The sequence below is a fragment of the Giraffa tippelskirchi genome, chromosome 9 (genome assembly GCF_054371585.1).
Source record: "Giraffa tippelskirchi isolate mGirTip1 chromosome 9, T2T-mGirTip1v1.2.pri, whole genome shotgun sequence".
NCBI classification, from domain to species: Eukaryota; Metazoa; Chordata; class Mammalia; order Artiodactyla; family Giraffidae; genus Giraffa; species Giraffa tippelskirchi.
The window spans coordinates 37,229,094-37,256,161 of record NC_137283.1 but is presented as its reverse complement, the minus strand read 5'-3'; the positions used below and the strand labels follow the sequence as shown (position 1 = coordinate 37,256,161).

At 41.5% G+C, this 27,068-nt stretch overlaps 1 protein-coding gene and 1 long non-coding RNA gene across 27 annotated transcripts in view; one reads left to right on the top strand and one right to left on the bottom strand.

Annotated features, from left to right (window-relative positions):
* The window catches only part of CADPS (calcium dependent secretion activator), an 807,294-nt gene that overhangs the window by 144,388 nt on the left and 635,838 nt on the right, over nt 1-27,068 (bottom strand). For 24 of the 26 annotated variants that reach the window (XM_081524519.1, XM_081524520.1, XM_081524496.1 and 21 more), the window contains 2 exons: nt 18,416-18,524; nt 12,415-12,627 (listed from right to left, as the gene is read on the bottom strand). In XM_081524519.1, coding sequence (XP_081380645.1) covers nt 12,415-12,627; nt 18,416-18,524 — 322 coding nt within the window. Of the gene's footprint in view, nt 1-7,582; nt 7,595-12,414; nt 12,628-18,415; nt 18,525-27,068 lie in introns of all 26 variants that reach the window. The other 2 variants (XM_081524495.1, XM_081524498.1) reach the window with 1 other exon arrangement.
* Nucleotides 11,122-11,658, top strand: LOC145519803 (uncharacterized). The gene is made up of 2 exons (XR_014063935.1): nt 11,122-11,186; nt 11,415-11,658. It is a non-coding gene; the product is annotated as an uncharacterized LOC145519803 (long non-coding RNA).

Genomic DNA, 27,068 nt, shown 5'->3' with positions numbered 1-27,068 from the left:
AGATTTCCACTGAAACCTGGAGAATAAGTTCACTGGGAATTTAGTTAGTGATAGCAAAGGACACTGCCTGAGATAGTATGCTCACTCAGTTAGCAAAGCTTATGAAAGACAAACAAATTTACTCAGCAAGGGCTATGATCTGCCATTTATTGTGAATTAATAGTCTCAATGTATTCACACTTTTCCTTACAGGGTGAAGGATGTAGGCAAAACCTCCTAAGGGCTAACTAATTAATCTCAATATGTGTAACTAAAATAGTCTATATTCAATCGGCAAAATAACTCAGAGGATTCAACTCAAGTGAGACCAAGCAAATCTCGGAAGAGGAGGGAATGAAGGTCCTAGACATTAAAAGAATCAGCTCACTCCATCTCATATTTACTCACTCTCCTGAAATGCTGCAAGGAAAAAGAATCTTAAATCAAGCAAGAGTGTATTCATCTCCTTGCGTGCAACATTCTACTCGAATACAGGCACCTGCCAGGGACCAGCGATGCTGTCAGGACATGCAGAGAATGGATTTCTGACTTGAGAGGGTGTTTGAATAATATTTTCAAATGTGGCCTTCATCCCAGGCAGCTTTTTTTTTTCTCTCCTGCTTGGGGGCTGACTGAAAATGGGGGTTATATTTACAGTGTGATATTAAGATAATGATTTTTCTTCATTATTAATTTTGTGTATCATTCTAACCTAAATGCATGGTATGTCGGATGTATGCCTTCTTCCTATTAGGTTTTTAAATCTTCAGTCATCTTTCAGAGAAGCAGCAAGTGGTCAGTGTTTGAACAGGATGTGTTGTTTATGCCCAAGACACACGAAAGCAACAGTTTTCAGAAGGCAAGTCGAAGAATGTGTGTTTTAATAGCCAATTTGCTCCTTTCGGAGGATAAAACACAAGATTTTGGAAGGGCTATCACAGGGGCAGGAATTTTATTAGAGAATCTGCCTCTTTGCTGGGTCAGTTGCCTGAGATTTGTCTTAAGGAAAGTGCTTTCAATTTGGAGGTTTGGTGCTTAACCTTTGAGCATTCTTTTGTCTGGTAATGTGGTCTCCAAGCTGTATTTCTCTTTCGATTCAGGATGGCTAGAAAGAGAGGTGGCCAGGAAGTTGGTTCTGGGGAAAAAGCTAGCTGTTTCTGGTGGGGGGGGGTGGGGGTGTGTGTGTGTGTGTGAGTTTCCCGTGGCCCAAGGCAAGTGTTTTGAACCTGCTCCAACTTTTAGGTATCTTCCTGCAAGATGACACTCCTGTAACCCAGGTGGTACGGCTCCATCACCTAGGACAAATCTCTTCTTTTAGCCCCATCGTGTCAGTCCCTGGGGAAACTAACAGTGGGGTACACACCCACTGCTTGTCCTGTTTCATCCACACAAAAAGCCTCAGTCACACTGTGCCTCCCAATTTCTAGCAGATAGATGAGGCAAGTTTTGGCCAGCACCAGTTTCCTGCTCTCAGACTTCCCAGAGGAGGCTGGAGGCTGACTAACTGGTCAGGTCGATCACCTTACCAGCTTGGCTCTGCCATTTTACTGCTCTTCAATTATGATGACCCAAATGGTCACTCAGCTAGAGAGAAGAGGACTCCCTTTCACGGCTGTTAAAAATATAGCCTGTGTTTCAAGTCTCTTCTTCTTTATCTGTTGAGCCTCTAGAAAACTTGGTGATGAACTATTTTGCTTGGCTGCCAGTTCAGGAAATGGATCTGCAAAGAGAGCTTGGCTCCTCCGTGGAGACCCGGGTACAGACCCACCCTCCCGCCTCCCCCAACCATCATCCCAAGACAGCTTCACCACGCTAATTCTTGGCTTAGACTTCATAGAAAGAACAATTTCATTTTTTACTGACAATTGAAAGCAGGCTTTAAAATAGGCTTAAAATCCGTCTGGTTTCCTTTTCGGAAAGTAACCCTATCAACATAAAAATTCCTGTTTCCCTTCTTCTTCCTTTTGTCTCTTGTCAGTTCACATGGTGAATGGGCCTGGGACCGAGGGAAGAGGTCTGGATGCTCCAGGGAGCTCCGATTTTAAAGAGGTGCGGGATACTGGCGGAGGTGTTGATCTGTCTGAGCCTCAGTTTCCTCATGTGTAAAATGAGCCAAACTTTCAGTTCCCTTTCTGCTGTCACTGTCATTTAATCATTCTTAAGGTCCCTTTCACACCTTCCACGTTCGTGGGATGGAGCTTAATGCAGTGGGAATTTCCATCAAGTAAACCGAGCAGCCCCTGGATTTTGCTTACATAAAATCATCATTTACTCAGAATTAGGCTCATTGTTTCAATAGTTCCAACAGCTCAAGAGTGCTTAACAGGGTGGCTGGCTCCCATGAAATTTCTGAGAGTTTCACTGAGTTTATTATATTCAGGAAAAAAAAAAAAAAGGAGAATCGGTAGGTGGGGAATGTTATTTTAAGGTGTCCACGGAATGGATGTGATTTTGAAGCTCCATCCAAACATGGATTTTGACATTTTTGTTCTCTGCTGTGCTCCCAGCATCTACAACAGAACCTGGCACACAGCAGGCACTCAAGACATATGTGTTAAAATAATTAATTTATTAATATCTCATCAAAATAAATAAATTCACTTGGTCAACAAATATTTTCTATTTCTTGACTTTTGGAAATGTTGACACATTAAATTCAACAGAAACAATTTATTTGAGGTAGGAAAGCAGGTGTGTAGATGGCTGGGCTTAGAGGGTCACAAAGACTGAATGTGAGGCCAGCTCTGCTGTTACAAGATATGAGACGTGAGGAAGTTGACTAATGTTTCTGAGTCTCACTTTCACGTGTTAAGTTGAGAAAGGTGTTTGAGTCTACCCTCAGAGGTGGTTGTTAACAGGATCTAGTAAGAAGAATCTGTAAAGCACCTAGGTACCTGGCATATACTAAGTGCTCACCTTAGCCGTGAGTGGACGAGCAGGCTTCTCACCGCTCCCAAAGTCAGTTGGTCTAATACTCTCAGAGAGCCAAGGCTGTCTCTACATTGATCACTAATGTTAGTTAGAGGTTGCCTCTTAAACCATATTGTTTCTAGGAAGCTGAGAGTCTTCCCCAAGCTCTCTGCTTTATGCCTCTCCTCTGGCCCTGTATAATTAATTCCTAATCTCTGTCTCTGTGTTTTTGCTGGGTGATGTTCCAATTTCTCTGTGGTCAGAATACACACTTAAATTCCCTGATAGATAATATGTTTCTTGAGGGTATGTTCCTGATCTGTTATTTTCCCTGCCAGCTCCCAGAGGAGCCAGGTCCTTAGGAGGTATTTATTAACTGACTTACTCTGACACTTCCATCCCAGGAAACTTCCCATCGACTTTATTAAGGAGTCACACACATGGGGATTCAGATGGCATCTTGCAAATCCCAAAGTGGGAACATGTGCTCTTAGGGGGGAAAAAAATCTTATAAAAGGAAACAGAATTCTAGGTGCAGGTGTCTTTGGATACCATTCAGATTGTCTGCCTGTGTCTCCATACATGTCTAGGACCATATGCATTACATATGTTGTCTATTTTAAAATAAAACACTGCAGCGGTCCAGCTGTTCTAAATTCTGTTTCAAAGAACTTGTGGGTGCTTCTCAAGCAACACCATCCAGTCATCCTTGCAATGGCCCAGTCTGTTCCTCTGCAGTGCTGAACATTAAAAACTAAATGCTCCGTGCAATCCCATTTTGCCCTGTACAAATGATTGGAACAGGCTGATGAGAGAAAAAGAAAACTCCAATGTTGACATTAGCAAGGGGAAAACAGCCCAGAGCAAAAGGGTGAGAAAGTCAATTCCTGGATTCAGGACACCTTGGGATCCATTCCTTTGCCAATGTTTGGCATGTGTCAAGGGAATGCAAATGAATTTAAATACTAGGCTGAGCAAAACAGAATTAGGAGGGGAAAGTAGAAGCTTAAAGCTCTAATGAGGTTTGGATTAGCTCTTGCTTTCAGAGACACATACCAATGTTCTTTTTCATTAGTATGTGTGCGGTTTTTTTTTTTTTTTTACTTATTTAAGAAATCAAGGATTGACTGAATTTTAGGAATTTACTTCAGTCTTAACCTTTTTCAGACTTGGCTGAACAGCTGCTAACTCTTTCTTGGTTTGCAAGGGCTTCACATATACTGAAAATGGGCTATGTAATTTCATAGGCTTTGGAGCGAGGGCATAATTCAACACATCTTGCAAACAATGCTACTTGTTGAACTTCTGGGCTTTAACTGGATAAAGATTATGAGGTCCTCTATAGCATGGGCATAGGAGAATGACTTCACACTGAACTTAGATGAATAATGGTGCCTAAACTACATTCATAAATTTAAGGAACTATCAGTGGGCATCCATGATAAAGAAAAAGGCTGACAGACTCACAGACTTCAGGAAGGCAGGTATCCTTTCAAGTGGAAACTACCTAAAATCTTTACCCCAAGTTTGCTCAAAAACAATTTTGGTGTGGCATTCAAGGAACATTGAGAAAATCACGGTTCCTGGAATGACATGATTATGTGGACTTTATACTCTCATTTAATCTGCTTAAATTTCAAGTGATGTTCCTCATTGACTACCCTATCATTTATCTGTACTTTAACCCATCATGTTTGGGTTTACTTCATGTTTGATATTTTCTCCCTCACAATGGGAAAGCACGTATCATATTATTTCATGATCTCTTAATAGCAAGCATATTTGTGTGATCTTATTTCTGATCCAAAAAAAATTTAGATAAGTTTGCAGTAAGGTCTACCAAATGGAATTTTCTTGAGGGGAGTGGATAATATAGTTTTTCAATTTTCATTTTATGGAGACTTTATTATCCCAGCAGCTCAGGGAATGAACACAAAAGGTCAAATCTCTCTTTTTGTTTTGTAATATTACATTTTAGAAGTTTTTATAGGCTAGAGAAAAAATTTTGCTGTTGAAAATAAACTATGACTACGTTGCTAATAAATTGTCTGAGAGAGGCTCCTTTCTCTAATGAATCCCTTTTATAATAAACTAGAGGTAGCTGTTTTATCACTGAAATTTAGAGCACAGTTATGGCTGCTGTTACTCCTGATGGATGCTGGAGGCAAGAGAACAGCTAATGTAACTATAAAGTCATTGTGAACTCAAACCACAAATTAAAAGGTGACTTTGTATCTTTCTTATATGGAAAATGTGTGCTTGTCATATCTGCTTGACAGTACAAGAGTGAATGTATGGTTTGGACAATAACGAACAATGACAGTAGTCAACCTCATCAGAAGACATGAAATAAAGAAATGACAATGATTGATGGCAGCTGGCTGTTTACGGACTTTTCTAGAAGAGTTTTTCTTGGCATGATCAAGTAATAACCAGGGGATGTTGCTCCCTGCCTGAGCTCTGCACAGCAAGCAAAAGACTGGTCCTCCCCTGCCTGCTGCCCTTGAGAAACAACTTAATTCTTTCATGGTCCCTTTGACTCAGTCAAGCTAACTTGCATGGCCAACACTGAAAGGCTTCCTCAGAAGCTATCAAGGGCCACATTTCATTTTGCAGAAATCACTGACAGGACAACCACGGGGATAAACATGTGATGTTTATTTCAGTGTTCATTTTTGTGATTCTTCATAAGGCAAATGCTTTGAATAAAAATCATCAGAGATTTTTGTCAGTGATCAGGAAACAAATGATCTGTAATTTTCCCTGCTTTACCTACAATTTACAGAGTACTTGATAATATTTTTATGGTACTGCAGCATGAGCTAACACAAATTTTCGAGAGTTGACTAATTAATAATGTCTCCTATAAGTCACTATAGGTCATGAAAATACTCAGTTGATTAGTGAACAATATGTTAGATACGCCTGAAGTAGGTAACAAAGAAGTGACCCTTTGTTTAATATGATCTATTTAGAGCCTACCACAGTATTTGGAAAATTTTGGACCTTATTGTGAAAGTCTATTCTTTTAAAAAGTCTTATACTTTATGGAGAGAAGAAATGTGATTTACAGTGTGGTTTGGGGTCATGCAAGTTGAATTCATTCTCTGATGTTGCATTCCTGCAATGTAGTAACTGCAAGTTGACAATACAAGAAGATATAGCAAAAAATCTCCTCAGACAAAACTCTAGAAAGGAATTAAGCAAATGACTATTTGGAAATCTATTAGGATACCAATGTGTTGTTGGGCAAATACACGTAATTTTACTAGAAAAAAAATCACTCAGTCATCTACTCATCCATCTTGTAGAGTTGTTTTTTTTTTTTTTTAAGTATAGCAAAACCCTAAATTTTCACTAAGTTCACGTTCTCCAGTAAGCTTTTAAAAATGCCTCATCAGACATGGAAAGGAAGGAAAGTTAAATTAAGAATTAAGTATCTGCTTGGAGTGGTAAAAAAAAAAAAAATCTGTCTGCTAGCCAGGGGTACATTTATGCAAAAGAAAAGAAAAAAAAAGAAAGGAGGGGGAAAGCAAAATTAAGAAATGAAAAGAATCAAGGACTATTATTAAATGGTCAGGAGAAATGATGCGACCTACAACTTCTAAGTGAGCGTTCAGAATACTCGAATACATATTTGCCTGCTCTCTTGACCAATTTTTCTAGCTCCCTCTAATGTCAAGTTTTTCCTCAACACATTTTTGGTGACTGACTTTTTCCTCTATGAATAAAGGAACTGTATACTCTGTTTTAGTAATAACTTAAATAGTGAAGAGAATGATTTTTCTAAGTTTTAAAGTTTCTTTTTTTCTCTTACAGGTGTATTTGTAGAAAAATGAATACAAATACAAATGATGTCAAACACGTTATTGTTGTCATTGTTCTTGGGAGAGCAGCGGAGAGAGATTTGAGACCAGAGGTCTAAACCCTCCACGACATTGTGAGATTGTGAATCTGAAGCTTCTATGAATAAATTATATGATTTCAGTTGTGTCCTCAATTTCTCGCTTTTGTGTGTTGTAGCTGCATGTATTATATCTCTCTTTTCAAAATTAACCTCTATTGGGTCTTAGAGTACACCCTCAATTTAGGCAGAATGAATTCTTTCATGTTCAAATAATGCATTTACTTTATTAATTGTGTTCTGCAATTTCTTGAAGTCTTGCTCAGTTACCATCTTTAGGTTTCCTAGCCCACCTTTCTGTTTGTTAAGGTATCCATGGTTACCACACCATTGGTTCTCTGACCATTCTAACCTTTGGAATGGGAAAGGAAAAACAACAGCAACAACACATCATCAGAGTGCAAAATGATCTGTTTTCAGGCATTAAGCAGTCAGGTAGCTGTGAATTCCATGAAACGAAGGCATTATTTGCCATTTCGTTGTGATGTTTATTAATATTCTTGGAATTAAAAAAAAATAGGAGATGTTAATGGTTGGCTTTACTCAGAGGATCATTTGATGCCAATATGAAAGCCAAGGAGAGGAGGCAATTATGCACACATCACATGCATCCTAGTTTCAGTATGAAAGCTTACATTTCCAACCTAAGGTCAGGAAAATTACATAAAAAGTTTTACTACAAAGTCTAGACATGAGGAAGATTTCAGAGGGGAGGGAGGAAGCACATTGCAGGTGTCAGATAATCTAATCTGATTATCTGAGCTGTGCTAGCTACAGGGGAACACTTACCCTTCAGTCCAGCTAGAAGTTAGCAGGGTAAGAAGGAACAAACCAGAATAACATAAAGACTAGCAACAAGGCTCAGGAAAGCAGACAGGAGTTCTAACCTAGCAGCTAAAGTTCTTGGGTTCGAGCAAAGATTGAACAAGAAAACTTAAATGAAACAAAACAAAAACCAAGAAAACCAAAGCCAACCACCCCCCCCTCCCCAAACCAACAGTAACCAAGGTCGCCCTAACTGTTGAAGGCTGTTCAGGTGGTAGCAAAATTAGAACAATTCTCAAAAACATCCAACTTTAGGGATCTATGATGTGATTAACAGTTATTAGTTGAGAAACAGACATTAATATGAGACTCATTGCAAGTGATATATCAAATAATCATTGACCAAATAGCAAAGCTTAAAATTCCCACTCCCCTCCCAGTCTTGAGAACAGAGGTATTGATCTTTACTGTTCCTCTAACACACACTGGACAGGGATCAGTTGTTTCAGTGAGAGGCCACTTGGTATAACAAATTGTGGCCACACTCAATTATAGATTTGGATCTCATTTCCAAAGTAAGCAACATTTGCCTTAAGAAATTGGAAAATTATAAGTATTTGTTGTAAAAAGTTGTATAAGTAAGCACTGACAATTTTTTTAAGTTTTTTTAAGTTTTAACCAAAAAATAAAAAAAGAGAGAGAGAGAAAATTAAATCAACAATAACACACACCAAAAAAACCACAAAAGAACAAAAAGTTGTAAAGTTTGGTGGAACCCTCCCAAAATTATTGTAGAGTCACATAGAAACTAATGAATAGCAGGATCTATTTTTTTTTTCCAGTTTTCCCAATTCCATACAAATACTCCACTCCACTCTTAGACGTGTCTTTTCATTTTGAAATTGAACTTCTGAAATTGCAAAAGAAATAAAATCTGCACCCAGAAGTCTGTCAAACTGAATTTAGAAAGACCCAAATAAACTCATGATTACAGTCAAGTATCCCAAACTGTAAAATGTTCCATTCTCAATTTCCCTTGAGCAGACAGCGATATGACAAGACTGGAGTGTTTATTTTTCTCTATCCAAAAAACCTCTTGCATTTTTCTGTTAGCTTCCCTTTGCCATGTAAATACTAACATAGTGATTACAAAGTTAACTCATTAAAAAGTTCTTCATCATTCACTTCCAAGGATGGCAGCTACTTTGAGTAAATATTCAAAACCAGGGATTTAATGAGATGCACACAGAATCAAGTATTTAACAATGATCCTTACCTTTACGAAGTCAAGGAAATCTTTTTAAAATGCAATACTTGATTGTATTTACTCCTTTTGTTAGTCTGTGACTGACAATGTTTGTGATGTGACAAAATAAACTGAAGTATAGACTGAGAAGCAAATGTCAGTGAAGGGTCAACACTTCCTATTTCTTACTATGTTGTGACTGTTTTCCATTTTTCTGTAATCTTGCTTTACAGTACTAGGTAACCAATTGTCACAGTTTGCCCAGGACTAAACAGTTTCTGGGACACGGGACTTTAATTGCTAGGAAAAGGCAAGTTTTGGCAAATTTGGATGAGCTAGTTAGGATTCTAAGTATGAATAAACACTAACTCTGACTTAGTACAAATCTATATCTAATCTGTTTAACAGTGAGGGTTTGAATTTAAAGGTTTAAATTCAGCTTTGCAGTAACTGTTATGCAACCTTCACTCTATGGCAGACTCCGCTCAATATGATATATCCTCCACTCTCAGCAATTCTGGGGTTGTTTCACACAACTACTCAGTGACACCACAGAATGCAAAATTCTTGGATCCTGTTTAGATCTTTCTTGTGGGTTTTATATATTCTTGACTGTAAACGACTGGGGATTAGATACAGAAGTTTGGGTGGGTTAAATCCTGACTAGATTACTATGCTAGTTTCTAAAGTTTGGGAACAGAGCCTCACTTTCTGGTACTCTGGCCACAGTTTTCACTAAGTGCCTACACTAGCAATAGATAAAAGTCTGGAGTAGCTGAGGCTCTGTTTCAGGGGTAGTAAAGTAACTATGGGATTACTGGGTTTAATGCTAGTGGGTTGAAGCTCCATGTAAGGAGTGTCATTGAACGCGGGGTCAGAAGCATACAGTTGTGCAAAGAGGGCACTGCACGACTCAAGAGGCACCACTCACATTTTTGTCTATGGGAAAAGAGCCTCCTGAAGGGCCCAGTCTGCATGGCTGAAGGCAGTGGCCTCCTTCTTACAGAGCCTGGTAGGTAGGGTACACTTCATACTCTCTAGAGACCCTCTGTTCTCAGGCAGCGAAGAGGAGGTAATAGAGAAGAGGGTGGCTCTGGCAGCAGGAACTGATAAATCCCAGGGGCATCACACCCCTGACCTTCTCACTCATCTCCCAGCCTGCCTCACATGCTCTTGAGGGATGATACTACTTACCCTCATCCCCCAACTTTAACTCTCAGAATTCTGCTTTGTATGCTCTATTTAATAAAAGCTTCCTCTGTCAACTAGGATAGTAACATACATCAACCTTGCATGCATGCAAACAAATCTTCTAGCTGATGCCTACTGACCAGATTCTAATTTCATAGCTAAATGAATCCTACCTACAGAGGAAACCCTAAATCAAGAGCCCTAGTGTATTTCCATAAAGAGGCATGCATCTCCTTCAACAGTCTCTTTCAGTCATCGCCTTTATAGAATCTGTGTCTGGGCTCCATTTCATTTTACCCCTGAATTGCCATTCTCTTTTCTATACTAGAGAGAAAAAAGCGGGCTGATCACGAACCAAGTACTAACTGCTTAATCTGGGGAGATGGTAGAACAGAGACACTGAATGTAAGGTGAAATGACTTCAGAAGAAATGGAAATTTTTGGAAATGAAACCAAGATTTTCCAAATATCACCTGTGATACATGTTTTATGAGGCTGATTTAGATGGTGATCATAATTAGGCATTTTTGTTTCCTCATACACACATAATTCCATTTCAGAGGGATATGATAGGATGTGTTGTTTCAAAATTCATTTATAAGGAGCCTGTTAGGCCAGGTGAAAGAAGGGATTCTATTACAGAGGAATTTTTATAATTAAGTTAATATTGGGGATGTTTTATTTCAACTAATGACTAAACCATTTACAAAGAGATGCTTCTTTTCTCTCTTTTTGCTCTGAGATAAAGTTAAGTGTCACAAATGTTATCGGAAACAAAAAGTAGGAAACTTGGTGGTGGTCATGGTCAGAAGGGCTGTCCCTCCTCCCCTGAGCCCCTCCTTGACTTATTTGTTTAGTGTTTTCTGTGTGGAAACCTGCATGATTGTGTGATTATTTATAATGTCCCACAGGGAAAGCATCTTCCTTTAAAAAAAAAAAAAAAAACCATCAGTACAGAACAAGAATCCCTGGGAGCACCTGATGGGTAGTATCTGTCATCCAACAAGAATGTTCCCCACCAGCAAAGGTGTAACAAGATTTAAGAACATAGTCTGGTTAAATTGAAACAGACATGGCAGTAGAATTCATCGAAAGGGAATTACCTCTACTTAGTTGCTATAGTGACAGAATTATGTGGTCTATGTTTTAAGAGCAACTGAGGAGAGACTGTGTGAAAGCACTGGGTTCAAGGTCAGGTTTCCGATGAGCGACTTTCACACTTGCTTTCCCTTTTGCTGCAATTCTTTTCCCACAGATGTCTGTGGGGGTAACTTCGTATCATCTGGGCTTAAGCTCAGATCATCTGTGTTATATTTCCTTTCCCCACTCACTCACCAATGCATGACATTCTTTATGATGTTTCTCAGTGTGTGAAACTATCTTACTATTTTTTTTTTTTTTACTTGGTTTACTGTCTAGACTTCCACTGGGCTGGAGGTATCCAGAGAACAGGGATCTCCTTGGCTTCCTCATCAACATGTCTCATCACCTAGACAGCTGCTCAGTGAACTACACTGAATAAGGAGGTGCCATGCTAAAGCCAAGACTCACCATGATTATCAACTGACGTGTACCTGAGCTATTCCTAATTGACCTGTATTCAGGGTATGGCAGACATCTCTACATAGGGTGAATGCTTGTAACTAAAATGAATTTGGTGGTTTATGTTTCCAGTGTTTCCATTTTCTTTGTTTCAATAAATATCTGCAAGGGCATGCTATCTTTCATCTTACCCTGTGCATCTAAATTGCCCGAAGATCAAAATTATCTTGGTAGCAAGATGGCATGGTGAAAGGGCAAGAAATTAAAACTGATGCTAATCTCCAGAGGGGAAGAGATTGGAATATGAACTGGGACTGTTTAAGGAGATGGTTTCACTTCTGAATTCTGGAATTTTAGCTCAGAATGGGATTTTAGATACTGTGTTGTTTTCTTGTGTGTGTTCCTGTGTCCCCCCACCCTTCCCTACTGCATTTGATAATGTCATCATTTATTTTTAAATGGTTCTAAGTTGCATATTCAAATTTATTTCAAATTAAGCTCTATTTTAAAGTTACTTTTAATAGGAAGAAATGAGGCAAGGACATACATAATCTACTATATTTGAAGGACTCAAACAAATATCTGTTTGGGATTTTAAACTCTCATCAAAACAAAGAGAGAAAAATCCACCTGAAACATATTTCTCTTTGTTTAGTCCTGGATGAGGGGATTGTCAAGTATTGCACTTTAAAATTACTTTTATCTAACATTTTTGTCCCAACTTTCCCCCTCTGAATTCACTATCTTTTTTTTTTTTTTTTAGGCAAACATGATTTTGAGCATCCTTAATATGAAAGCAACTAGATTTTCTAATTCCACTTTAGAAGACTGACTTTACTCTACAGAACTAGTTTTAATAAATGTCATATTTACTTACAAAATTGGGAGATGGGGGCATCCAGCTGAGGCACATTCCCTCCCTTGGCATTTAGTTTCTGTACTTGGGTTGGGGGCACAGGCTTGTGTGACTGCCCAGTGGCCCGATACATGGCTTGGACCCAGAGAATGCGATCTTGCTCATCATCACTTGCAAATATCACGGTGTCTCCTTCTTTGACTGCATTGAAGAAGGCTCGGCCACCCTCCAAACCTGGGTTAAAAGGGAAGAAAGACTACTAAGTTGAGCTGCAATGTTCTCAGCAGGACTAAACTCTGAGTGGCAGTCTCTATGCTTTTCCTTGGGCTGGAGAAAAGAGGTGCATCTGTTTATTTAACTATAGGATAGCGAGTCTGATACCATGAAGTCCAAGAGGCATTTTGAGCCTGGCTGTTGTCTCCTGCCACCTTTGTTTTATTGGGACACAGTCGTCAACTGAGCTGCCTAATGGCAGGGTAAGTATCCGTCTATAAACATACTATTCCTTTTCTCATTTTTAAAAACAAGCCAAACGACGACAACAGAAACACCTCTTGACCCCGCCTCTCAAGTCCACAACCTCAGGGACCTTTTGGACTCCTGATTTTTCTCTCGCTGCCCGTGAAATTCTGAAGACTCTACTTTCAGGACATTACAACAGAATTTGACCTGTTCTTCCCTCTCCAGAGCTGCCACTCTGAATTCACCCACATTCCTCTCTCACCTGGGTTATTCTAGTAGCCTCCTATCTGATCCATCTGCCTCCACCCTCACTCTCTACACTTGACCCTACAGATGGGAGCCAGGGTAATTGGTTTAGCACAAGAGTCAGGTTGTGCCATCCCTCTGCTCAAAATCTACCAGTAGCTCTGTATTTCACTTAGAAAAAAAAGTCTAGGTTCTGACAGGGCCTGTCAGGCCCCACGTGAACTGACCCCCCACTACTTCCACCTGCCTCTTACTATGTGCACATGTGTGCACCCAGTTCACGCAGCCACGCTAGCCTCTTGCTGCTCCTTGAACACTCCAGGTGCATTCTCACCTCAGGATCTTTGCACAGTGCTACTGCCTGTGCCTAGGACTCCTCCTCCAGTTATTTTCATGAGTCACAGCCTCACCTCTTTCATGTCTTTGCTCAGACATCACATGCTTGTTCAGGCCTTCCCTGACCTTTACCTCTCCTTACTCACCTCTCTTCTCTTGCATTCTTTTGTTCCAAAGCTCTTACCACCTCTAAAAAATTATATAATTTACTTCCTAAAGCCAGGGAGTTTTTGTCTCTTTTGTTCACTGCTGCATCCTGGTACCCAGCACTGTGCATGGCAGAGAGCGAGTGCTCAACAAATACAAGTTGGATGAATGAATGCTCTACAGACCCATTTTGTCCCATAAGCAGCTCTCTAGGTTAAAATTTAGAGAGAAGTGGGCAAAAGAAGCCTCTCTCTGGGCTCAGGCCAGAGCTACATTGTGATTGTCAACATATTCCAAAAACCCATATTTTGGGGCTTTTGGACTCTTTTGGGCTTTTGGGACTCTTTGTCCATACACAAAGCTTCATATCTTCACCAGTTTCCTCATCATTCCTCTACCCTCAACCCACCTCTTTAAAGGTGAAAGGGGAGTAAGTGGAGTAGTTAGAATCCCTAAACCAACAGGGCCCAATTGCCAACCTATTTGACATTTGCCTTGGGAAAGATTTCTGGTGATGTTAACACTTATTTATTGCGCCAACAATATTAATTCAAACGTCTATTTCATAAGAATGGGTGTGTGTTAATAATTTTGCACTTAGAATTGCGAGGGATTATAGAACAATAAAGAGCATCTTTTTTATATGAAGAGTTGAGAGGTACAGCAATTTTAATAAAATATTTTTTTGTGGTTGTGATTATGAAGCAATATTTTGGTTCTCTTCTTACAGAGAGCTTTAAAATGTGTGATTTGGATAGGATGGTGTACAGTGCGCAAGCTGGGAAAACCTGATGAAACGGATGGACAGCATCGTAAGAAGGAAAATTCTGCAGAGAGAGAGATGAAGAAGAGCTTTGAGGAATCCTTTAAGCTCTGAAAAGTGGGTACCAAGGACCTAAACGAAAAGAATGGGTTCAGTGGAGCTTCTGAAGCCTAGTCTCACGGTGACCCCTGGGATAAGGTGCTGTGAAAATGCAGGTGAACTCCAGACCGGCCATCACTGGACAGGACCTTTCCCCTGCCCCACCACCTCCCATTTGCCAGGGCCTGAAGCTCGGAATAGGGACATTGCGTTCTTGGAGCTACTGTCAGAAAGTTCTTTCATGGGGCTGACTCAGGAAGGAGAGAGGTAGAGGTGCAAAGATGCTAAGAAGTGTTGAGATTTTTATGGACTCCTCCTCACAGCCTTACAAAGTATGTACATGTGCTCATGTACTCAGTCGCTCAGTCGTGTCTGACTCATTGCGACCCATGGAGTATAGCCCGCCAGGCTCCTCTGCTCATCGAATTTCCCAGCCAAGAATACTGGAGTGAGTTGCCACTTCCTGCTCCAGGGGATCCTCCCGACCCAGGGATCAAACCCACATCTCCTTCATCTCCCACAGTGGCAGGCAGATTCTTACCACTACACCACCTGGGAAGCCTATAAAGAATGTTAATTATTGTCCTTATTGTATAAATGTGGAAACTGGGTCAGAGAGAGGGAGCTAACTATCCCATGAACACAAAGTGGAGCTGCGGGGATTGGAGCTGGGCTTCTGACTCCAGCTGTCTGACTCCAGAGCTGATGATTATAAGCATAGTGCTGGACCACTGCAGAACCTGGTCAGCACACCTGGCATGCAACAACTGCTCTTAGAGGATGAGTTATTGACAAGAGGGTGGAGCCTAGCCATGGGGTGAGTGAGGCAAAGAGAAACATGTAAAGCAGGACAAGCAATGACAGTGACAGCAGTGAAGAGCAACAGAGCTTTTCCAGAAAGCCTGGGAGACCAAGGACACACCAATGAGAATGAGGAGAAAGCAGAGCAACTAGCTCAAAGAAAACCAAGGAAGAGAAGGCAACATGAACGCCAACATGTGCTCCCAGGCAGCATTCTTAAGCAAGGGAGCAGATCCTGGGGACAGAATCTGCAAAATGTATGATAATGCCTGGGCTCTCCATGGAACATCCCACAGGGACTGACCTTCAGGAACAAGAGGACATGTCTGGGACTAGATGGAAGCAGACCAGGCAAGGAATGTTGGCCAGTTCCCTGGCTGGGGATTGCTGTTTCAACCACACACATGGACATAGTCTATTTAGGGTGGTAAAGTTGTCGTAGATTTAATTTAGCTGTTGAAATTGTGCCACTGAATTATTCCAAATGAATATCCTCTTATTTGAAGACTTCCTTACTTAATCTAATAGGAACTGAGAGATTGTTGCATACTCTTTGAACCATATCCAGGGAAAGTTAAAGGGAAGCAATTTCATCTTTAGATTAAAATGAAGAGCCGAAATGTAAAATCTACTTACAGTTATTTACCAATTCCCCAAACTAACCTTTCAAGGACCCCATACTGGAAGAGTTGATTTAGAGCCAATGCTTATATCTGGGTGACTGCTGCCTTGCAGGCTGGTACGAAGGCAAGGATGTCTATGCTATGAGGCTACCTGCCCCATCTCTACCAGGTGGTTTCACTGACAACAAGAATAAACTCAAGAGGAGGAGAAGGACAGATGGACCCAGAGGTCCTGCTTCACGTGCACACTCACCTTTCAGGCAGCAGTAGTGGAAGACTTCTCAAATCTCTGAGGACACTGGCCAAATTGTGTTATTAATTACCCTGATCTTCAGCTGGCAAACTTCACTGTCAAAAAGAATCTCCTAGAGTGCTTATTTATTTATTATTTAGTAAGTGACTGATGTGGGCCATTTTTAAAGTCTCTATTGAATTTGTTACAACATCGCTTCTGATTTTATGGGTTTTTTTTTTTTTTTTTGGTTGCAAGGCATGTGGCATCTCAGCTCCCTGACCAGGGATCAATTGTGCACTGAAAGGCGAAGTCTTAACTACTGGACACCAGGGAAGTCCCCAGAGTGCTTACTTGAACAGGAGGATTCTGGTTCTTGGTTAGGTTTAGGGTTCAGGAACTATTATTTTTCACAATCACTCTTTAAAAAAATTCTAGGTTAGATTTTTCCCATGACAATTGGGAGTATCTGGTTCTCCATTTTCAATCAAATGTTGCTTTGAAAATAACTAGGACTTGGCAGAAAGGCAGAGAAGACTCTGCTTATTATTCTCAAGAACATAATCACTTTGCTTTCCATTTACATCCTTGGTAAAGGAATTTATAAATTATATCCAAGGGGATCAACGTGAAGAGAAAGAAGAGAAGCTTTTTATAATGTATGTGCACAGCTACTCCTTTTGCATGTAGATGGAACGGCCTTCTCCCCACTGCAGAGAGTTCTGCTTGCTTCCGTATGAGAAGATAACAACTCGAACTTCACTATAGCTGTACACATAGCTACGTTTTACTGCAGGTGCCAAAGAGTGAGATGGGTTAGACCTCAAGTCCCAGTGCTGCTTCTTCCTTTACAAATTGAGATGATAATTCTGGTCCTATGTACTTGGTAGACTGCAGTGAAATCCAAATGCTATCGTGTAGAGGAAAGGAAAAGGGAACTAGCTTAAAAGGAGGTAGTGCCACAAGATAGCGCTGTTTTTCCTTCTCACATTGGTCCCTGAGTTTTCCACTTTAAAATGGAGGTCTTGGGAAAGAGGGACTGTTTCTCTGAAGGGAATGCTGTGATTTGAGAAGAAACCACTGCAGAATGCCACAGGGGTTCGTTTCTTAACGCAGGGGCCACATCCTTTGCTCAAGCTGTTGCGTGAAACTGGCTCAGACTCCAAGGTCTTGTTCCCAAGGAGGGATTTCCAGGACGAGCCTTTAAAGTCCTGACACGTCTTACGTGGTCAGCTCTGTATCGTGCCCTGGGAGGACGCGAATTGTCTATGGAGGTCTGAGGGGGCAGGTCTGGTCCAAAGCACTCGGGAGTGGCAATTCTGACGCCCACTGAGATGATAATTTTCCCAAATGAACTGGGCTAGAGGTCTTCCCAGTTACACCTTTTCAGGTTAACGCCCCATCTTCTCTCAGACTCTGTTTTTCCTTTATGTGTATTTTGTTGCATGTGGAAGAGCAATATGGGAGTAGAAAAAAAGGTTTTGGGCCAAATAATGCAGTATGGTTGGAAATGCTTTCCTTGTGCAGATTTGGCATAAAAATAAACTTCTCTGGGAGAGGGCTGTTGGTGCCTGTTGCTCATTAATATGCTGAAATGATTTCGCACCCCCCCCCCCATTTTGAAGGTTCCTTGAGGCAGATTTCTATTCATTTTTTTTTTCTTTCTGGGAAAAAGATAACATGGGTTTGGAGAGAGGTGTGAGAGGGCAGGATGTGGAACTTATGCAATGTAGAACTTCTGAGAAATACTACCATTTGTGTGGTTCTCTTAGTTACATAAGGCTGAGGAGTTTGGATGTCTACGCTGTGGACTGGTGTCTTTTTAGGGGAAAAAAAAAGGTTTAGAAAAGACTTTCTTTTCAAGTACTATTAGATAACTGTGACTTGTACTTAGCAAATGTGGACCTACAGGGCAGGTTTACCTGGACAGGAGGCACAATGCCTGCCAAGCCCACACATCACTGGTGATTAAGACACACACACACACACACACACACACACAGAGTCAGGGGAGTACATGCAGGACTTCTTTTTCAGGAACTTCTATTGAACATTCTAGGGTGGAATTAAAATTTGAGGTGGGCACAGCTACATAAAAGAAAAACGTACTACATTTTCATTTTGGTTTTATGAGGATCCCTTTAGTCAAAACAAAGCCCTGGACTGGAATCGGCACTTATTCATTCAGGACAGAACCTCCAGGGGATGGTGAACTGTGGCTGTGATGCCCTAGTAACTTGGCTCAGTTAGTGTCCAACATGGAGGGAAGGGAGAGAGTTTTGTGGGTTCACAGCCTAGTGGGTGGGCAGGTACCTGGTTGGGGGTCCGTGTAATCCACGGTGTACCCATCCAGTTGGAGAAGTTCCTGAGGCTCAGCTTTTTTCTCTCGGTAACTGCACATGGCAAATGTGTACTGACTCACCTGAAAAGGAGAAGCAGAGACATGTGAGGTTGAGTCCCTAGAGCCCGTCTTCCTTGAATAAATCCTCCCCATTCAAACCTGTTCTTTCCCCTGAGGCCCTGCACTCTGGAGCTGGGCTCAGATTGCATTTTTCCACCTCCTGGCTGTGTGACTTGGAGCAACTTAAAAGACCTCTCTGGTCCTGATACCTCACCTGTAGATGGATATAATCTGAGAACCTACCTTGTCGCTGGCTTATTGTGTGGACTGCATGAGTTCATATGTGAAATGTATTTCAAATCTTTTCTTGATGCTTAGGAAGTGCTCGAGAAAAGTTAGTTATTATCATTACTGCTACATTTTAATTGGGCTAAGCTACATGAAATTCACATTTGGGTAGGTCAAAACTGGTTGCATAGCAGCAATTTTATAGCTTCTACCTACTATGACTTTGGCCCTGCCTCTGGCTGGGGCTGTCATGTTCTCAGACTCGACATAGGTCTTTCAGTCATAAGTTAGGGACTAGTTTTTTATTTACACCTGCTTCCATTTCTTTTAGTATTTTATGTTTTGCAGGTCAATTCTGTGCACTGAGCCTCACATCTCGTTTCTTCCTCGCCATTCCCATGGAAGGAATGCCTTTGGTCGCTTTGAAAAGTCTTCCCTTCATCTCAGACAAGCGCAGGAGTGACATGCTGTCACAAGCAATGAGTGCTTGATCTCTAGGCGCCAGTCACGGGAGAGCCACCCTCAGCCCCTGTCCCTCACCAGCCTCCGCCCACGTCAGTGCTGGGTGCACGCTCCACAGCTGCAGGCCGGCCTTCAGGATCCTGTCGCCACAGTGCATCGAGACCCAGCAACGGATACTGAGCATTTCTGCATCGAGCCTGTCTGCAAGGAGCCCAGGGAAGAGCAAGCATCCTTCAGGCTTCAGGCTAAAAGCTCAGGGGCATATTTGCCATCCATGGATGTCAAATGTCTTAGAGGAGTGCCACATCCCTCATCTCTTAGTATCCTTTATTAAAACAGACATTTACTAAGTGAACTTTGATCCTGGCAGGGCATATTTTTTTTATCTCCTCCGTGGGTCAGATTTGTCCTTTTTTTAAATGGTAAGAAATTAGACCTCTCAAACCCTGCTTGTATCTCCCACAGTCCCCGGCATGAAGGTCCCAGCGGTAAGATAACAGCCCTCAGGAGATTGTTTCACTGGTTGGTTTATCTCTTGCTGCCCTCTGTTGGTTCCTGATGAAAACTTTCTGCCTGACGTGGATTTCTTTACTGTGCTTATAGTTTACAGAATCTGTTCCTTATACTGCAGGGTCTCGATGGGCTTCAAGGGAAACATAAAGCCACTAAGAGTATGTTTGTAAGTGGACATGTATCGTGCTTTGCAATAAGCATCTTCTTCTAAAAAGGAGGATTAAGAATGGCATCTTTGCATAGGGGTCACATAGGCCTGGGACCTCATCCCAGCTCTCCTAAGTTCTCATACACGTAACTCAGAGCCTTGATCTGTATTTTACCTGTATTATTGTGGCCAAAGAATAAATTGAGTAGTGAAGGGCTTTTTATATTGTGTGTGATATTCACCTGGCAAATACTCAATATATGCATTTATGTAAGCAGTTTCCTTGCATTTGGCACTACTTTCTCCTACAAAGTAGCTGAGCAGGTGTATTTGCCTACCAGAATATAAGTCCTTTGAAGGCATGCTTAGAGAATCATACGTCTTCGTTATATTCCCCTTGCCATGAGCAAAATCTACCATGTAATGGGCATTCACTAATTGAGTCTGAGTGATTCTAGAAAAATGAGTATTGTCATCCAATAAAGAGGTTTCCTCCCTTCCAGATGTACATATGCTACTCCAGTCCATTACCGATCCCACAGACAACTGATTCTCCATACCCGAGAGTAAACAGATATTGCTGAAACTGCTCTGCAATGATATTCTTTACCTCTCTGGTAACCTGGACATTATATAGCACATTAATGTGATGATCAGCCAGATAGAGGGTTGGGGACATTTATTTGAGATCAGTGAAACATCACAACAGAAAGGTGCTACTTCAAGGTTCAGGCATTTACTATTACTACTTGCTTGGGGCTTTTTGACTTTTCCTTCTACTTAGATCCTTGCTTCTTGGAGAGCTGTACGCTGCTGCCCCCTTCTGGTAATACTGTTGAAGTTGTTCCAGACAAACTTTGGGCTCAAAGAAATTGGTTTATCAGGACTATTTTAATAAGGAATCTGGCAACTTACTTTAGGAAAAAAAGGAGGAAAGAAGGAATGATTTATTTTTGAATATTTCTAATTATTGCAAGGAACCTCAGATTTTCTAGAGATCTTCAAGTGTGAGGGAACAGCAAGGGTTTGGGACTTGCTAAACTGTTGTAAAAGAAGGCAAAAGGAGAAGGGAATGGTAGAGGATGAGACGGTTAGATGGCATCAGTGACACAATGGACATGAATTTGAGCAACCTCTGGGAGATAGTGGAGGACAGGGAAGCCTGGCATGCTACAATCCATGGAGTCGAAAAGCATCAGACATAACTTAGCGACGGAACAACAGTGAAGTCTTGTAATCCCTGACCTGCCAGAGTTTGCTGCATGGAGAGGGCTCCCTCAAGAATGAAGCCAGTTTAGAGGAAAGTACAGTCAAGAGATTCTATAAGCAATGAAGCTGCTCAAAAATCAGTGGGTGGATGGATGAATGGATGATACATAAATAGGTAAGAGATTTGTAATTAAAAAAAGATTTGTCATGGAACAAGTATAGTAAAATGCTAATGGAAGAATTTAATCGGTGCTTTTAGAGATTTCACTGTAAAATTCTTTCAGCTTCTCTGTATGTTTGAAAATGTTCTTGATAAAATAGTAGGGAGAAACAAAAAGATAACAGGAAAAAAGCACATAAATGGTTCAAATAGAAAGACTGAGTCTTGGTGACTTTGTTTAAGCTCTGGACCCAGCCATGCCAGAAAAACTCTTTAGCTAATTAGTAATTTAATAACTAACCAATATAATTCTTCTAAAACTTAAGCTAATTCAGGTTGATGATTGTTGTTTACAGAATATAAATATAAACGTCTTTTAGGGCACTTGTGAAGCTGAGTGGGAAGAACGAACATTCATTCAGCGATAAATCATTCACATACTCTATGCCTTACAATTCACTTTCAGGGTTAACTTAATATTGATTTCTGGGTGGTAACTATTGTGTTATGAGGTGCTTTACATTGTCAGGCAATATGCTAGCTTTTTCAGATTTAGATTTTTAGAAAGTTGGAATGGTCAGAATTTAGGGACATGATATTATTTCTATATAATCTCAGGGCTTCCCTGGTGGCTCAGATGGCAAAGAATCTGCCTGCGATGCGGGAGACCCGGATTCGATCCTGGGGTCAGGAAGATCCCCTGGATAAGGAAACGGCAACCCACTTCACTCTTCTTGCCTGGGAAATCCCATGGACAGAGGAGCCTGGCAGGCTAAGTCCGTGGGGTTGTAAAGAGTCAAACACGATTGAGTGACTAAAACTTCCACTTCGCTTTCATATTATCTCTAGGGAATCAGAGACAAGATATTATTTTGGGACTACATTGGCTCTAACTGATGCAAGTGAGAGAGCTACAGGCCGCTGTGTCTGCACAGTTCCATCTGAGTTTGGCCTCATGGCAGACACCTGCAATCAGAAGACCTGGGTGTGGCTGCACACTGGCTGTCTCTGAGCTGTTGCTCCTGGGCAAGTCATTTAAGCAGCCTCAGCTTCTGTTTCCTCCTACGTGGAACTTGGGTGGTGGTGGAGGTAAGACGGTTCCTCGCTACAGTACAGAAATGTTGTGAAGACCAGCTTGATAAACACCTTGTAAACTTCAAGAGGCCGTAAAATAGAATTATCAGCATTATTACAGAAATCATAGAAAGGTGCTAAAAGGGGACAAGTATCTCAGAAATAATTTGGCTGAAGACCAGTTAAAAACTGATTTTAACAAGAAATCACTGGGGTATGGTAGAAAAATATTTTAAAAGAAGAAGATGATAGAGGTGAGGCTTTCTAACCTGATATGGTTGAGGAGTTGGCTGTGTCCACTCCTCCCCTTCCAATCCAAGGTGGGAAGCTCAGAGTGGAGCTGATCTTCATCATTAGCAGTGGTCTGGTCACAGTTCCTGACAATGGTAATCAATGTGCTTGGTCCTGACCATGGCCCCAGCAGTTTAGTTACTCTGTTTAGTTACTCTGATGCTCATTTTCTTGGAGAACATACACTCTGAAAGAGCATAGTCTACAGGGAATGAGAGACTTGGTTTAACAGGGACAATGACTTCTGAGCCGTGTTTCTTCACAGGTGGTCTCTGGACACCCTGCACCAGCACCTTCTGGGCTGCGTGTCAAGGACGCAGGTTCCTGAGCTCCATCTCAGAGTCTTCTCTGTGTCAGAGGCTTCTGCATGGCTCCCAAATCTACAACACGCAGTCCAGGCAGTCCAGATCCATAACCGGAAAACATGGTGGAGCAACACTGAAGTCTCTGTCACAGAAACCCCCTGAAACGGCTTCATTCCCATCAGGGCCGGTGGGGCGGGCTCCAGTCACACTCACCATCATTTTAGCCTTGATCCTTAAACATGGGAATTGCTGCTTTGGCTCAACACTCCTCAAAGGGTGGCCTTTGTCCCTGGTTAGCAGGAAGTCCATTTACAAGCTATTTTTTGTTCCCAAGGTAGTAGCTTAGCTCTAAAGGGAAATCTCACTAAGAATGCCAAAATTCTGCATTATGGACAAAAAAGGAGACCATGTGCATGTGTGAGAGAGAGAGAGACACACACAGACAGACAGACAGCTGGAGTGGGAGAGGAGATGGACTCTGAGGAGACTAGTGTTGGGTATGTTCTCTCTTTAGGCTTTGCAAACAATTTTCCTTGTATTAAATCTAATGGAACTCACAATCTTGTTGGAAATTATGCATCACCAAGTTTCTATAAAAAACACTCTGTCTGAATGGAGAGGAAACAAACATTCATTGAGTCATGTGGGCAGCTGTGTTTCTTGAGTGGTGGCTTCACGTTGTCCCACAGAGACCCCTCAGGATGCTGTGGAGTCAGCGCAGGACAGGGTAGGGGGATCTGCTTCCTTCCCCAGCTCCCTCACCCATCCCCAAATTTGATCAGACTGGTTCTCCTGTTTATTTTGTTTTGTTTTTGGCCACACCACACACATGTGGGATCTTAGCTCCCCAAGTAGGGATGGAACCAGAGACTCTGCAGAGGAAGCATGGAGTCTTAACCACTGGACCACCAGGGAAGTCCAGGTTCTCCTGTTTTTACTTTTGCATGTTGAGTGTCAGTGGAATGGTGTGGTGGCTGAAAAGAAACTCAAAATCATCCGTCTGTTAGACTGGATTCCACACCACATACAGCTGCCCGGCGCCAGTGGTCACCACTTGGACCATCATCTTTCTCTTCAAGCAACTTGGGGTATTTTTGGTTTCCCTGAATTGGGCCAGGATTTGGGGCCTTGAACTTTTCTCTTGCAGTTCTGTTGGCATTGGGGTTGTTTCAAAGTGCTTAAGTTTTTGTGCATCATTTTCAGAGAGTGCCTGTAAGTGTGATCATCTAAACAGCAGAGATGAAAAAATGAGCAGAATCCAAAAGTGATGCAGTATTTTCCAGGCAGGCCACTAAAACTGCTTTGAGACATTGTTGTAGTGGACAAGACAATAATGTCAACAAAACCTGAGCTCTCCTCCTGGCTCCCCCATTACCTTGGTGATGGCAAAGTTGTTGTACCACCTCTGTAAGCCACAGAAGGTGTTAAGGGAGGCACTGGGTTTAGATTGAAACAGAAGGTTTAGTTTGGGGGAATCCCTGTACCCAATGTACCACAAGGGCTCTTTAAAGTGACTGAGAATCACATGTACATGAAACATCTCACAAAATCCTTGTAGGAAAGACGCTGAGCTTCAGGTGGGCCTCCGATCCTCTTATGATTTTCAAAAGTGAGCACAGAGCTTGCTTTGTAGCTACTGGGTGATTCTTATCTTCTTTTGGTAGATGGCTTGGTGTGAAAGCCCTCAAATGTCTATATCCCAGTTGCATTGCTTATAACTATCATTCTCTTCTTTTGGGTTCAGTAAATATTGTATAGACATAGCTTCATTAGCATTTTCAGCACAATTACTTTTTTTTCCTGAAGAGTGAAATCTCTCCCGAAGTAAGAGATCAGCTACATCTCCTAAGCACTCTGTCATTTCAAAGATTCTCAGAGGAAAGTCTTGTGTCCCATAACCGGCTACCACAGTGGGAGATAAGACTTTGTATCACATGACAAGGCCACTTGTCCCACTTCCTCTGAGAAGGTGCCGCCAGCCACTCTCCAGGCCATATGACCTTTCCTTTCTCAGAACCACCTGAAGCACTGCCTGGGCTCTTTCTCTCTCCTCCTTTTCCTTCTTTCTTCCACCAAACACTTCCTGAATAAGCATGCCAGATACTGAGCATGACAGGGAATGTGTTGGAGCTGAGGAGAGGGAAGGACAGCTAGAGGAATCAGAAACAGAACTGACCCTGAAGCAGCACACTGTCTATGCGGGAGGCCAGACTCACAAGTGATTCTAGGGGGGCTGCTCGCCCAGTGGGGAATCACCCATAATCCAGCACTACTTCTTTTGATGTCTGTTTCTCTCCACCTACATGCTCTCTTTAGAGTAGGTTTCACCTGTTTGTGCCTGCTCAGCATTCACTTCTGTGTCTGGTAATGGCACCCTGATTTTGCATTGGAGACAGCTCAGTGGCACTGAGTCAAAGTGCCATGGCCTGCCCTGTGAAAAGTTGGGTGTGTAACACAAGCTGGACTGACCCAGTTCCCTGTCTCAAATTTGACCCTTGAGTGGAGATGCAAGGATAGAAAATGGTCAGAGCTGATTCTCTCCTACAGCCACCATCAATGACACTGGCCATGGTTCCCACCGCCTGGATTTCTGCAACTCCTCTGGGAAGTAGCTTTTGCAACAATCATATTAACTACCACAAAAGCCTTCCAAAATACATCTTAAAAAATCATAATTGCCTTGCATTTGTTTCTGCTGTCTGCTTATGAGGAACTCTAAGAGATACTCTTTTGAAAGTAGGGACTAGGTCTCCAGATTCTTCTCTATGATCTATCAGTGCGCCCTAATCAAAATAGGCACTGGATAAATGTTGGTTAGCTGATATTCCGAGGAAATGTACTGGAATGATTAAATGTCTTCTATCACTTAGATGTGGCTCATTTGAATGGGTGGGAAAAATTCCAAAGTTTCCCTTTGGTTAATTTATTTTGAGGTTTTGTTGTACCCTAGAGCAATCATGAAAGCAAAGATCATGTCTTGCTTACAGTTAGAGAGATAAGTCTGCCTTAGAGGCTCAGCGGAAGATTGGCAGCTGCTTTACTGTGAGGTTTCGGAATTGGTGGAGCCCAAAATACTCGTAAAGGCTCTTTGCAACCTCAAGGACTGTAGTCCGCCAGGATCCTCTGTCCATGGACTTCTCCAGGCCAGAATTCTAGAGTGGGTAGCCGTTCCCTTCTCCAGGGGATCTTTCCAACCCAGGAACTGAACCAGGGTCTCCTGCATTGCAGGCAATTCTTTACCAGCTGAGCTACCAGGGAAACCCCATAGCCAACACAGTAACCCAGAAACACCTTTAGTCACTTAAATTTAAATTACAAGTTGATTCACCTTATCACATGTGTCAAAGTACAGCATAAATTAATTTTGGCAAAATGAATTATAGTTTACATGCTCTGGTGGAACTTACAAATTAAAAAGAGGTAATGGCAAATTCCTTTATAAATTGAAAAATCCTGATGAAAAAGCAAACAAACCAAAAAAAAAAAAAAACAAAAACAAAAAAGAAGAGAGAGATTTTTCAAGGATACATATTACTATTCTGGAATTATATTTTTCTTAAGGAAGCATAGAAGAGAGCAATGATATCAATAATATATTACTAGTGTATTATTAGTATCAATATCTGTACCTACAGCTGCATCTATATATACAGAGATGTTCCTGGCTGCACGGTTAGTAACAGTCCCAACTGAAGAAGCCCAGAGGATATCAAAAAGGAAAACTCCACAGGTACTAGAATCTGAGTGATACACACATTCATGAAACAGTGTCTACAACGATTTGTGTTCAAAAACAAACAAAAAAAATATGTTAATAAACAACATGAAGAGTTTGGTTATTTTTTTTAAAAATCTATGTGGAAAGATATGTTTAGAAAGGTAACCTTAATTATTGGGGATCTGGAAGCCTCAGAAATCAGTAAGACTGGAACGTTTTTCCAGAGATAATTCACAGTCAAACACATGAAACAAAGAAAAAGATGTAAAAAGTCCAACTAAATTCTGGCTTTTCTCATAATGACTATCTTAGTGCTTTTAGAAACAGCAGATTCTTGTAAAACAGTGTTAATGTTCCTGTTGCCCTAATCTGGCACATGCTTGCTCTCTCCCTGGGCCCTGCATTGCTGGCAGGGGTGAGGGTTTACTGTTACCACCTTTCGTATATATTTCTGTAT